General features: G+C 37.4%; 2 protein-coding genes across 3 annotated transcripts in view; one reads left to right on the top strand and one right to left on the bottom strand.

Moving 5' to 3' along the window:
* Il7 (interleukin 7) overlaps positions 1 to 2,950 on the top strand; it is a 40,558-nt gene extending 37,608 nt beyond the window's left edge. Inside the window, exon 5 of the mRNA XM_048420753.3 lies at positions 623 to 2,950. Within this exon, the coding sequence (XP_048276710.1) occupies positions 623 to 730 (108 nt within the window). The 3' untranslated portion in view covers positions 731 to 2,950. The remainder of the gene's footprint in view (positions 1 to 622) is intronic.
* A 7,089-nt stretch (positions 2,951 to 10,039) lies between these two features.
* Zc2hc1a (zinc finger C2HC-type containing 1A) overlaps positions 10,040 to 13,726 on the bottom strand; it is a 38,618-nt gene continuing 34,931 nt past the window's right edge. For both annotated transcript variants that reach the window (XM_048420166.3, XM_048420165.3), the window contains one exon: positions 10,040 to 12,573. In XM_048420166.3, the coding sequence (XP_048276123.1) occupies positions 12,408 to 12,573 (166 nt within the window). In that variant the 3' untranslated portion in view covers positions 10,040 to 12,407. The remainder of the gene's footprint in view (positions 12,574 to 13,726) is intronic.

Raw genomic sequence — 13,726 nt, 5'->3', positions numbered from 1 at the left:
GCTGAGAGTAATATCTACCCTAGAAAATATTCACTAACTGGTTCTTCACTAAATGAGGAATCTTTCACTATACTATGCCACATGGCTCAGAGGAAGTATGGCCACCGCCCTCCTGAATCTGCTGTATGCAGGCACCTCTTCTCTACACTGTACCAAGAGAATTTAAAAGTTCTTAATGAGGTGAGAAAACCAAATTATTAGGCAGATGGCAGTCCTACTTTAGTAAGCACTACGTTTTTGTAGCAGACTCTAAGGTACCAGTTGAATCAGACAAATTATTATTAATCTAATTACTTTTTGGGTTAAATCCGTTCACTAAAATTTTTTACATGTTCAATCAAATCATGTAAAAACTAGATCTTTTATGAGTGTTCCGACTCTTGTGTACACTGAGGCAGGGTGGAAGTGACAAACAAGATGCTGAGCACAAGCAGACTGGCCTTTCCTGTTCATCAGAAATCATAATCATCATAGGTCATAGTTTTAAGATGTCATGGAAGAGTTGTTATCCTAATATATGAAATGTCAGGGATACTCTAATATGATAAAAAATGAAAAGCAAATATTTTGAGGCACATTTTATTAAAATAGTAAATTAAATTTTATGAATTTATTTCTTTAGGAAGAAAAGAATCCAAAGGAGCAGAAAAAGAATGACCCATGCTTCCTGAAGAGACTGCTGAGAGAGATAAAGACCTGCTGGAATAAAATCTTGAAAGGCAGTATATAAACAGAGGACATGTAGATGGAGTTGCAACCTCCAGTTTATACAATGGAATCTACTAGTTTATACAACGAAGAGTTGGAATCCTCCCAGAAGTTGCTGGATGTCTCTGGACCAAATGATCAGGGCACCTGGGAAATCCACAGTAAGGTACTAGGAGATGGGCACAAACAATACAACCGTTGCTGCAGTCAGAATATACATATGGACAGAGATCAGCTGTACTGATGTCGTCAAGCAATCATGCCATCTGCAATACTTTTTAAAGTTTCCCAAATATTCCAGAAGATATCATATCTACAAAAATAAAGCCTACAAGGATTCAAAGGCACCACTGTTTTATCACCAAAATGATGTGATGGCCCACTGCGCATCGTGACCCATCTGAAGAGTGGAACTGTTGCTGTAAGCTGGAGATGCTGGAGGACTCACAATGATGAATACTGCTCATGGAAACAAGACAGTCATAGAATAGAACAGCAGCAGCCAAAATAGCTTAAGGCACTTAAGACAGATATCAAAAATTGTAGTTAAACATGAATGTATAACACATGCCTTCAGTAAAGAACATAGTACATCTTTTTAAATAAAAGAACTTTTAAAGATAGAAATGCACCTATTCCAAAGATACTGAACCTTAGTATTCAGTCACTTTTGTCATTTATGTATACTAAAGCTTGTATACTGAATTTTCAACTTGGGAAGTATATTTTCAAGATAATAATATATGTTAGACTTTTAATTAATGTATATATTTAATTTTGACATCTATATATAAAATATTTTCATACAATATTACCAATTGCCTACTTTGAATAGTTTCTCTTTTTAAAATAAATAGCCCATGTTAACACTGTCAGGCTCACTTAACCCCAAAGGTTTTCACTGCTGCACCGCCATTTAACGCTACTTTCATTCAACACATATCTTTTAACGCATCCGTACCAAGAATAGCCTGAAACTAAGAAGCTACAATTATGTTAACAGAAAAATTACCAATTTCTTATTTTGTAATAGTGTCTCATTTGTATCTCAGGCTGACTTTGATTTTATGATGCTCCTGCCTCAGTTTCCCAAGTGCTGGAATTGCAGACATGAGCCAATATGTTCAGCTAGGAACACTACTTTTGTTACATAAATTTCTGTCTTTTACAAGACATCCGTGTATATCCTATGTATATACCTGTTTCCATCTTTCGATGGCCTGAAGTCTCCCTTCAGCTGTAAGGGTGAGGAGCACCACACTGCAGAGGTCTCATCTCTGAAGGAGACCACAGTCTGCTTGTGCTGAACTCACATTTGTTTTCCTCTGTCCAGCAACTGCAGCATGTAGCCATGTGCTGGATGTTTGTATGTGATTTACACAAGTTCCACTGACGTTCCATGTGAGTGGCCATGCCTTCTTGCTCTTTCTCTTCCCCAACCCACATGGAGTTTATCCTCCATGATACAGATAGCTGGCAATAACACAGTTTTGAGAGAACTGATTGTTTAAAGTTTGTTTCATAATCACTGTTTGCCCAAAAAATAGTTCTCACAAGTTGTCAGGAACAAATGATACTTTAAGAAATTTAATTTCCTTATTAGACTTGGCTAAGTGGGTTGTTTCCGTGATAAAATAGGATCTGCTAAGTGGTTGTCCTCTACCTTGAAGAAGTGGTAGAATGGGTAAGCCATTAGCTAGGAAACTGAGGACATTTGCATCTCACGGGAAACTCTAAACCTGCAAGACGTCTGTAATGCTCCTTATCAGTACTAAAAATATTCTGATTATGGCAAAATAAAGGACAATATTTGAAATGCTTATTAAAAGTTATTCAAATTTCTTCCTTGTTTTTTAATATTTATTCATACAAGACTTGAACTGTGGGCAAAACTTTTGCCCCAACAGTTCATTCACTGTGTGTGCTAAGTGCATTAGCAGGTATCCACACTTTTATGTTGTGTTTCCCTCAATGCTTCCCAGCTACTGCAAAGTAGAGAGTGGCAAAGGTGTCTGGTCACTGAGCATTGTGAGTATATTTTTATTCTGAGTCCTCAATTATAGGATTGTCTCTATGAATGTTTTAATCAAATATGAATGTAAATGTTTTAAATGAGCATTTTCTAAAGCTTGTTCCAAGAAACCTTAATCCTTCCCAGTGCTATAGAGGGAAAAAAGAAAAATAACATCAATGAAAATTTTATTTTAAATAATTAAATAAATAAAGTAAATAAAACAAATAAGATTCTATGTTCTGAACAAACTTTTTCTGTGATAAACTGGAGATTCACAATTTATAAAAATGTATTAAAATACTCTCTTTGATACAACTTTAAAGTTTTACATTAATTTATTATTTTCAAACAGCTATTTGATTATCGAATGCCATTTTTTTAAATAAAAGCTACTAGCACAATATAAGGTCAACACGATTGATAAGAGATCAAAATAATAGTACTATATCATAAAATTTTACAAGTAAATATTTTTAAAAGTCTTCAACGAATATACAAATGACATATTTCTTAGAATTAAAGCAATTGCTTTTTTAATTTTTAAATGATTTTTGTGCTCAAATGTGAGTACAGGTGTGTGTGCACACAATGTGGATGTCAGAGGCCAACTCTAAGGGGTGGATCCTCTCCTACCTTGTTTCCGAGGGAGGCTCTCTTGTCTGTGTGCTTACTTCAGGATAGCTGGTCTATGAGTTTTTGAACTGTTTCTGTTTCTGCCTCCCATCTCTCCATAGGAGACCAGCAGTTTACAGATGTGTACATCTGGGTTTTTAGGTGGGCTCCAGGTTTCCACCTCAGGTCATCAGGCTTGTGCGCCAAGTACTTTCACTGGACAGACCACTTCTCTGGCACAGGATAATTATTTTTTAGAGGACACAAAACATTGTACAATACCACAATCAGAATACCACATGCTGCTTTAATGTGTATATACATTGTGCAATGATCAAATCAAGGGAGGCATGCTTAGTTCCTCAAATAATTATTCCTTTTTTTTTTTTGGTGAAAAACATTCAAAACAATTTTTTTTGAAATGTAAAGAAATGAAAAGCTAGTCACCATGCTGAGTAACAAACACCAAGACTTGTTTGTCCTTCCTAACTGTGCCTTAGTACTTAATGTCTCTCCTTCCTAACTGTGCCTTAGTCCTCATTGACCAATGAGCGAACTTTCTTCATTCTGATAATCCCTGTAAAGCTGAGTCATGGTAACCCGGAACTGGCAATCTTTCTCCTAGGCCCTGCTTTCACTCACAGGTAGTTCTGACCCTAAGGATGTCTTGTAAACACGCCTCTCTTTAAATCCGGTTGGCTTTATCATGCTTTGTACTAGTGGAGCCTTTATGTGTTTAAGTTCTTACTTAGAAATTTTCTATGCAGACCCTTCTGAAATTGTAAGCAGCACTGACTTCCTATATCCTTAGGATATAGTTCTTAGGACTTTATTTTAAGGAATATACATTACATTATGAGTTGACAAAATCAATCTTAGTACTTTATTTTAAAAACAATTATCACATAATTGCTTTAAATGGTTTATAACCTCTGAAAGAATGTATCATATCTGCTGTCAATTAAGCACCTTATGAGCAAAGATGAGGCTAACAGCTGGGCAGTGGTGTGTAGGCCTTTAATCCCAGCACTTAGGAGGGGGGCAGAGATGGGCGGATCTCTGTGAGTTCGAGGTCAGCCTGGTCTACAAGAGCTAGTTCTAGGACAGGCTTGGCTTCAAAGCTACAGAGAAATCCTGTATGGAAAAATACAACAACAACAACAAAAATCTCAAAAAAAAAAGATGAAGCTAACGGATAAACACTTGAAATGCATTATGCCAATATCTTACTAAAACTCATTTAAGTGATTATGTAAAATATTCTATAATGAAATGCAATTTGCTAAAGATGGATATGATACGATTCTGTAACAAAAGTAAGATAACAAGACTAGATCCAGAGTTTTCTGCTCGTAAAAATCTCCATGGTATTTTGAGGTCTAACTATTACTTCTGTGACAATTTTCAGCCTGGATCTTCAGCCAATAATAGAACCTATGAAGCTACTGTAACACAAGACAACAGAACAGGTAAGTGCACTGATCACTGACAACTGTCATCTAGTACCCACACATAAAAACAGCGGGGAATAGTGATGTACATTTGTAGGAGGTTGAGACAGGAGGATTACTTGAGTCCTGGATTTTGAGATTATTATGAACAATACGGTAAGATCCAGTTATTTGTAGTTTATGCTATTATCGTGTAGAGAGCATACTGATGGACCTGCTGTGTGCCAGTCTGAGTCCAGCTCCAACAGAAACTTGCACTAATGAATATAAAATAGTTATAAAGTTACCCTGGGCATTGGTAAGCTCAAGGAGTGGGGAAGCAAAAACATTGCTGCAGGACAAACACTGGAACTAAGAGGATCACATTATTTCTAACCCACGTCATTTGTTGCAAACTCTTTTCTCAACAGATTGGAGGGCTGTCTCTTCCATGTGAAAGTGTCTTTAAAACTGCCTTAGAGTTAAAGAGACAAGAAAGAAACGTTCATTTGTGGATGTTTAGGACATCAAAGCATAATCAATGACTAAACTTTGCCTCCACAACAAGAGGAAATATTTGAATCAAGAGTAAATAGTGTTTTATTTTAATGATAGTGCTTAAAGGATGAGAGGTTAGTGGACCGAGAGAAGCACTGTGTGGTGAGGAAATGCACCCTCACTTTACATCTGCAAGCTTTACTTGTCTAAAAATCGAGTACTAGACAGAGTGGCACGGCCGTCAGTGAAGACGACGATTTCTGCTTCTCATCACCTGGATACCCAAGAACATGGCTCATCCAGATCATGCCATCTTCTTACTCCCAGCTTACCTGAACACGTCAGTCAGTCTGGCTTTGCATTCTGTTTATTTGATCCTTAGACAGGTTTGAATATAAACTTGGGTTCCTGTTCCCGTGACTTTACCTCCCAAGTGCTAGGAATACAGGAAAGTGCCACTGATGCTCACTTCATGCCGTTAGGGGGACCGGAGCCAAGGCTTTCTGTGGACTAGGTGAGCACTCTATGGACTAAGCTACACTCCTAGGACCATTTATCTCTTTTCTGCCTATGTTCATCTCATTCTGGAAGTACCAGTTTTCCACAGGCTTCAAGCATATTGAATAATCATCAACAGAAGCAATTAAAAATTAAGGTAAATAAACAAGTACATAAAAAACTAGCTCACCCTGTCTGTTTTAAGGCTTGTGCTCAAATATTACTTTCTCAATAAAATCATCCCTAAATGTTCTACCAAAATGCAACTCACCTTCACTTCCCTTTCCGTCTTCTGTCTTAATCACTCCCATACCTGGGTTTTCTCCATAGCAGCTTCAAGACCTATTATAAACTATAAATTCATCTGTATTTTCAATCTTCCTCCACTATAATTTCCAAAGTTCACAATTTATTTTCTTGTTCATTGTGTCTAAGATATTTAAACAGGTCACTATATAATGTACACATATAATCAATTATATAATGTACCAAGAGCTTGTTTAGCATCATACATCTTGGCAACATTTTGATACTAACAAGGTGCAGTTTTTAAAATTCAATTTGCGATTATCTAACACCAGCCTTAAGTTGGGGAAGGTGTGTAAATTCAGTGTATTTTTAGAGTTCCTACTAAACAATATGGATTTAAGTACTAGTTTCAGAACCACACACATTGCAGAAGGTAACTGTGAACTAAGAACACACTGGCTGAAGTTTTTATATACAAAAGAGCAGACGCCAGTCTAGTTAAACACAATCATTTATTAAAAGATATTGATAAATTAAAAGAATCCTTAGGAAAGCCAGAAAGACATGTTTGGAAGTTGTCCATTCAGAAACACAGTAAACTTAGGTGTCACGGTATTTTTCATGCTGAATAGGCTAGTTGGCGTAGGTGGTCCCATGGAGCTTGTCCTGATACTAGCTCTTGTAGACCAGGCTGACCTTGAACTCAGTGATCCCCTTGCCTCTGCCTCCCAAGTGCTGAGATTAAAAGCATGCGCCACCACCGCCCTGCTCAAGCTTTTTCACTTTTAAGTATCACTTACGCAGTGCTTAATTTCTTATATTGCTTCTTGTCTTCTACTTAACACTGGTGAAGTGAGTCTAAGTTTTTATCCATGGTAAGTAGCTCCCTGGCGACAGTATCAGGGGAAGACTGTTATTCTACAGACACAGGGAATGTCAGAATGGCAGAAGTGTCACGCTCACTTAAGAGGCATTTTCATTTTACCTTACAGTACAATGTATCCTAAAACTGCTTTATTATTTTGAAAAACTAATTAAATGGCATCTTTACTAAGACTTGAGAAATTAGCGTTTAAAATGAAACTTAAATCTCCTTTCTTGTGAGGTCTACATGTCATTTCCCTAAAGGCATTATAAATTTGGGGAGACTACTAAACAAAATAACTTCCTACTTTCTAAAGTACATTTCTTGACCAAAATAATTGGGAGATAAAACACAGTAGAAAAACTTTTGAATTATTTCAGTGCCGCACAGCACTCCGTTCAAGGGAAGCATGAGCAGTAAATACCTACTACTTGCTGGAGCTCAGTTTAACTCTTTACAATAAATACCTACTACCTGCTGGAGCTCAGCTTAACTCTTTACAATAAATACCTACTACCTGCTGGAGCTCAGTTTAAATCTTTTCAAGTAGAGTAAAAGTCACTGGAAAAAAGGTGTGCACCAAAAATGAAACAAACCGCTTGTAAGTCTGAGTAGAATTCAGGAAAAATTCTTCATTCCATTAAAATCCGACTTAGGTTTAATTGCATTTTTCACAGTAAGTCACTGCAAAAATTAAGTAGCTTAACGAGTTCACAAAGGTATCATTTATACCTACTGAAGCTTGAATTCAATGGAAGGAGTTTTAGATAAGATACTGTCACACCTGAGTGGCTAATTTTGAAAACTGTAATCTTCTTTATTTGTTTCATAGAGTATACACATACTACATTCATTTAGAAAGTCCACAATTTAAATGAAATTTAAATAAAATTCACCAAATAGTCTTGTAATAGAGGCAAGAAAATTTAGAAAAAAAAGTTTCACATCTTTTATTTGTGGTTTTAACATAACTGGAGTATTTTGTGCACAATTTAAAAAAATTTTTCTTAGCAACTGAATATAAATTTGTTACCTTTAGTCATCATGTTCATATAACTAAGGTGAAACAGTAAAGCAACAGTCAGCAGGCGATATTCTAGAATGGTATTTTGCTAAAAATCATTGAAAGGCAATAGATTTTAATTATTGCTTTAACTTACTCCCATGGTGGTGTTTCAAATGGCTTATACTAGTTTTTAAGACATCAATATAAGGATCTCTAAAACTACAGAAACATCAAAAAATTGCTCATAAATCTCTGAAATTTCACGTTTCAAAATCAAAACTGAGAAACCTTGGTAACTGGGGCTAGGAAGAGTAAACTATACAAACGCACCCTCTAGTGGCATCAAGAGCAATTCACATGTAAGAGAGTATTTCAATAACGAGCATTTCAGTATTTAATGAAAATGTTCCTAAGTAAAAATGAGTGTGCTACTTCTAACTTTAATGTTTTCTTTTCAGACACACTCAAGAACACAATCCATTTCAAAAATCAGCTGACTTTAGTCCTGAAACTATACTTACCATATAAAATACATGTATGTTCAACTTAAGTAAATACCTAAGCGTGACAAAGTCTGTATTTTTTTTTTCTATTAGAATTTTACTGCTTGAGCTCATACTCCTAGTAAAAAGAAGCTTTCTTCTTTAGCTCAGAAAAAAAACTGAACACAAATGAGATTTGTCTAATAGCCACATTTTCATTAGATGTGGCACTTTTCTTAAAATTTGGAATGTGAACAAAGTATTCATTATAAATATTTTCCATATAGTATTCATCGATAAATATTACTGCATTCAGTTTTACAACTTTATTGGATATAAAAACAGTTTTTCTACAGCTTAAAAACTTGTAAGAAGAAAAATGCGCTCCTTCCCCTCGTGCCCTGTCACCTGCGGCAGGTCAGAGAGCTGGACCCGGGGCCACAGGAGTGGAAATGTCCCTGCCCCTCGCCAGCTGCAGCACACAGAACAGCCTTTTGTGGGATATCTGTGCACTGTGTGAAGGTGTACTGCTATAACGGTGTCTTAAGAGGCTGAACTGTCAATAGCTAGGCAGGAGGTAGAGGCGGGACTTGCAAGGATGGAAAGAAAGATGAGGGGGTATCTAGATGTACAGGAGATGCCAGGAGACACCAGGATGAGACAGGAGGCACAGGGCAGGAGAGAGGGAACGCCACATGATAGGATGCAGGTTAACTTAAGTTATAAGAGCTGGTTAGGAATGTGTCTAAGCTACATGCTGAGCTTCATAATTAATAAAAGGTCTTCCTGTCATTATGTCTGAGCTGACAGACCACAGAAAAGCACTGCTACAGCAGGACACCTTGCCTGGGCAGCACCCGGAGCTGACCCTGTAGGTGAGCCGGGCCTGCTGGCCTAAGACCAGTAGAGCGCCCCTCCCTTGTACTGCCTACCTGGAACAGGAGGGAGAGCTGACCTTGGAGCCCGAGAATGGAAGAGCTGGCCCTGTCCCTCACCAACTGCAGCAATCCAGAGAGTGGGTCCTGAAACCTCAGGGTGTGAACAGCAGGACTGGCCTGCTCCTTTCTGTCTGCTACAGTCCTTCAGGGAGCAGGAGCAGTGACCACTCCAGCTGTCACCCAGGCCCGACCAGAACAAGGTAGCCCACTCCAACACCCACCTCTTCTAAGAACTGCTGGAGCAATGAAGGTGTAGATCCAAAGCTACAGGATCTCTGGGACATAAGGCAACAATAGGATATCCAAAAGGAGTACCACTGAGGCCCCAGAGGTGAGGGTGTAGCGGAAGCCAGAGGAAGCGGAAGCCATGAAGACAAGTACAGATGCACGGACTACAGGGTAAACTGTGTGACTCACTGGGCCACACTGCACGTCCCACGCTGAGATTTTGTTTTGTGTTTGGTTTTTACTTTTATTTTTTGTTTGTGGGGGAAGTTGCAAGGGAAGAGTTCGTGGAAGCGAAGCGAGGGGACAGGCAGATGAATGGGACTGGGATGCATGATGTGAAATCCACAGAGAATCAATAAAAGAATAGGGAAAAAAACTTGTAACAAATGTTTTTTAAAGCCATTAAACAGCAAATTAAAAACTATGATATAAAAAACAAAGGCATTTTTAATATTTTATAGTCTAGTTTGTTCCTATTATTCTCAAAGATATCAATAAATATAACAACCAATAATTTATTTGTGTCTTTATTGATTCAAAATGAATATATCACTTATAATTTAAAAAACTGTGAATAAGAGACAACAGCAGTCACAAAGATCTTATTTTTCAAGTGAATAACTTTCAGAATAATCTATAAGCAATATTCCATTTTAGTTTAACCTTACAATTACTTTTCATTCTATCATACTTGCAAATAATTGTGCAAATAAATAAAAATGAATGGTGCATAGGAAGACTGTAAAAGCTATTGCACAACACATCAACATGAGAGTAAGAAGGGACCACAGAAACCTGTTAAAAACTGTACCGTGTTTCACATGTGTATTTCAGCAACTTACTGTCTGTAGTGATCTCTGGGCTCTGGAACTGAATGGGTTTGATCGACTTATTTCTAGGTAGTATGCTTTTAACACTTGCTACTGTAGCAGTCAATGACAAACAAACTTGTCTGCTTATTTAAAAATGATTGCTGGGAGGTGGTTACGCATCCGGAGGCAGAGGCAGGTGGATCTCAGTGAGTTCGAGGCCAGCCTGGCCTAGAATTCCTGGACAGCGGGACTGTTACACAGAGAAACCCTGTCTCGAAAAACAAAAACAAACAAACAAAAAGATTTATCCATCCATTCTTTAAGTAGAATAAAAGACTACATGAATAAAAACACATCTGAAAGAAATAGTGCTCATTCTTAGGTAAAGATGAATTAATGAATTAAAAGTTCTTCATATATTTGCAAACCAATTTCACAAAAAAGGAATTACCAAAATGAAAATCCAGATTGTCTTAGTCTTCTAAATTCATTACTATTAATTCAAGCTACTTAGTTTTGAATTTATCAACATGACCAAAAGGAACAAGAGGGAAAATCTAATAACATGAAAGAATAAGGTGAATGAAATGACAACTTATTACAAGTTTAAAATCCCTTCAGAAATTAAAATAAAATAGAAAACAGGAAGTAAATAAATTTCAGAAATGAAATTCGAAGCAATGAATTTCTACATCCATCCTTAATCAGAAACAACAAACAAGAAAGTAGGAAGCCCATGAATACAAAATGTTACGAGCCCCTTTGGATGGCAAAGTTCAGACCGCACAGCCGTTCTGCAGGATACGGAAACACACTGCCATCGCGGCCTGCCAGCCAGGGCTGCTACAGTGGAAGTGAGGATGGAGAAGGAGAACGACACTGCAGCTGTTTAAAACATTTCAGTGCATTTTTCTGTAGCACATATGGTACTTCAAAAGTAAGCACTAGAGAACATGTGAACAGGAAAAACTAGGTATTCTTTCAATACCTGTAACTATATGAACCATGAGGGACTAAAAACCAGCTTCGCCTGCATGCCCAGAATTAATGAGCACCACAGTTACTATTTGTTGGGCAGGTGCTTTGTTTTAAAATATAGTAATTTCCTACAAACACACAGACAGAAATAAAATTTTCAAAGAAAGTTTTACAGAAAAAAACTGTACCTTAAATAATAATATGTGATATAATTATGTGTAATACTGCAAAGACTGTAGTAAACTTACTACAGTTTACTACTTTTCAGAAGATTTATGCCATAAGAAGGGAAAATAAAAACTCAGAACACAATTGGAAGTGGAGAGCAAATGTGTCCAGATCAGATGGAGGTAAGTTAATCATTCAGTTCTAAGAAGAGTAAATTACATTTAAAAGCTCAGCCATTCCTGAAAAGGAGATTGCATTATTACATGTTCACAGAATGAGGATTATATACTTAATAATTTAATTGGGTTATGTAACCAATAATCCATGAACTTACCAGCAACATGGACCTCAGATTTTCCTTTTCATCGTTTTTTTTTTTTTAAATGAATTTAACACTAGCTGCTGAAGAGTCCAGCTGGGAAAATGACCTCACATCAATTGATAATGACCAAACAACGTTCTCTTTAATAACAGAATCTCCAGTATCCCATTCCCCTATGATGCTATTGGTGATGGGCACCAATAACAGCATCTATTCTGGCTTCTTGTTCTCCGGAAGCATGCAAGGCTCACCACTGGAGGGGGAATGCCTGTGCAAGTGTACTAATGTTTTTAAACAACTGGAGAGCAATACCGAAGACACTGGTCTCATATCGGCTTACTTTCTGACATGTACTTAAGTATTTCTTTGAATGGCACAGGCTGGAGGAATCAGATTTATTATATACAGAACATATATACATACATATATAATTATAAATACATACAGACACATTATACAGCCAAAGTCTTATGTTCCAAAGAGAAAGGGAAAGGGCACTAGAAAGAGCTTTAGCGCAATGTAACTATAAGTGCCCTGGGTGTCAAAGCAGCAATAATCATCAGATTCTTAGCCTGGCCCCTTAGCTTCTGAGATTCTGTTCACAGAATCATTCTTCGAATGCCACATTCACAGCAGAACTTTGCCCACTCAACAGGGTATTTTGTCCCACACTCATGGCAGAATTTTGGTAAGTGTCCAGATGAATTTCCCTCAACGCCTTTAATGTTTCCACCATTAACTGAAGATGTAAAGTCTCCATCTGGCCTACAGAAGTAGAGAAAGAAGTGCAGGAATCAATTTCACTCACATTACTAGTTATTAACACGACCCAGTGAAGAAGAGCGAGTAATTAACACACAGAACTAAAATCTTAATGCGAATATTACTCTAACTAAAATTATAAAAAAAATACTCTGGGTCATGCTAACATCCCCATAATTTCAGATGTGGAAAGATCAAGGCAGAAGGCTATACAGTTCTGTACTTAAAACTTCGAGATGAAAATGAAGCAAGTATCAGCATCTCATGGGTTTTAATACTCCGTAATCTCACCTGAATGTACTTCCAGGAGGAATAGTTTGTACAATCATTGAAGTTCTCTGAACGGGACGCACACACACACACACACACACACACACACAAATTAGGGGAGTACCAAAAGAAAAATAAACCAGCTTTCTGGTTTTATTGAATTAATTAAGAATTAATTCAAACTGTAAAAATAATCATTTGAATGTTCAACATGAACACCCATTATTAAATATCTCATAAAAACCAGGTGGTGGTGGCACACACCTTTAATCCCAGCACTCGGGAGGCAGAAGCAGGCGGATCTTTGTGAGTTCGAGGCCAGCCTGGTCACAAAAGCTAGTTCCAGGACAGTCTCCAAAGCTACAGAGAAACCCTGTCTCGAAAAACAAAACAAAAAAAACAAAAACAAACAAACAAACAAACAAAAATTATCTCAATATAATATTAAACTTTCAACTTCACTGAGCGTTACTAAATTCTGTCCATAATTGCTGACCAATGTGTGCTCCAGTTAGGAACACAAAGGTCTCCATCCTCACCTTCTGTGATAACGTGCTTGCGCCGAGGCTTTCATTTGCTCACCTTAGTAAGCATGACATGGTTACCTATACAGTTCTAATATACACATTCCTGTCTGTGAGGCTAAACATCCTTTCGCACTTCTCTGGCATCGGTATTTCCAGTACAGGTCATATTCTAGTTCCTGTCCTCTACTCCCACCAAGCCCCAGAGTTGTTCATTCTATGGCTTCACCCTTATTGTTGGATTTGTAGAAAATCCCCACACACCACTGTCAGGCAAGTCCAACTCAGTGTCTATGGGCCTCATGTGGACAAAGACAGTTATAAATGGGACTCAACACAAAATCACAAGCTTTTGAAAATAT

This window comes from Myodes glareolus, chromosome 16 (assembly GCF_982192425.1).
Source record: "Myodes glareolus chromosome 16, mMyoGla1.1, whole genome shotgun sequence".
NCBI classification, from domain to species: Eukaryota; Metazoa; Chordata; class Mammalia; order Rodentia; family Cricetidae; genus Myodes; species Myodes glareolus.
The sequence above is the reverse complement of the archived record's forward strand: the minus strand, read 5'-3'. Positions and strand labels throughout refer to the sequence as shown.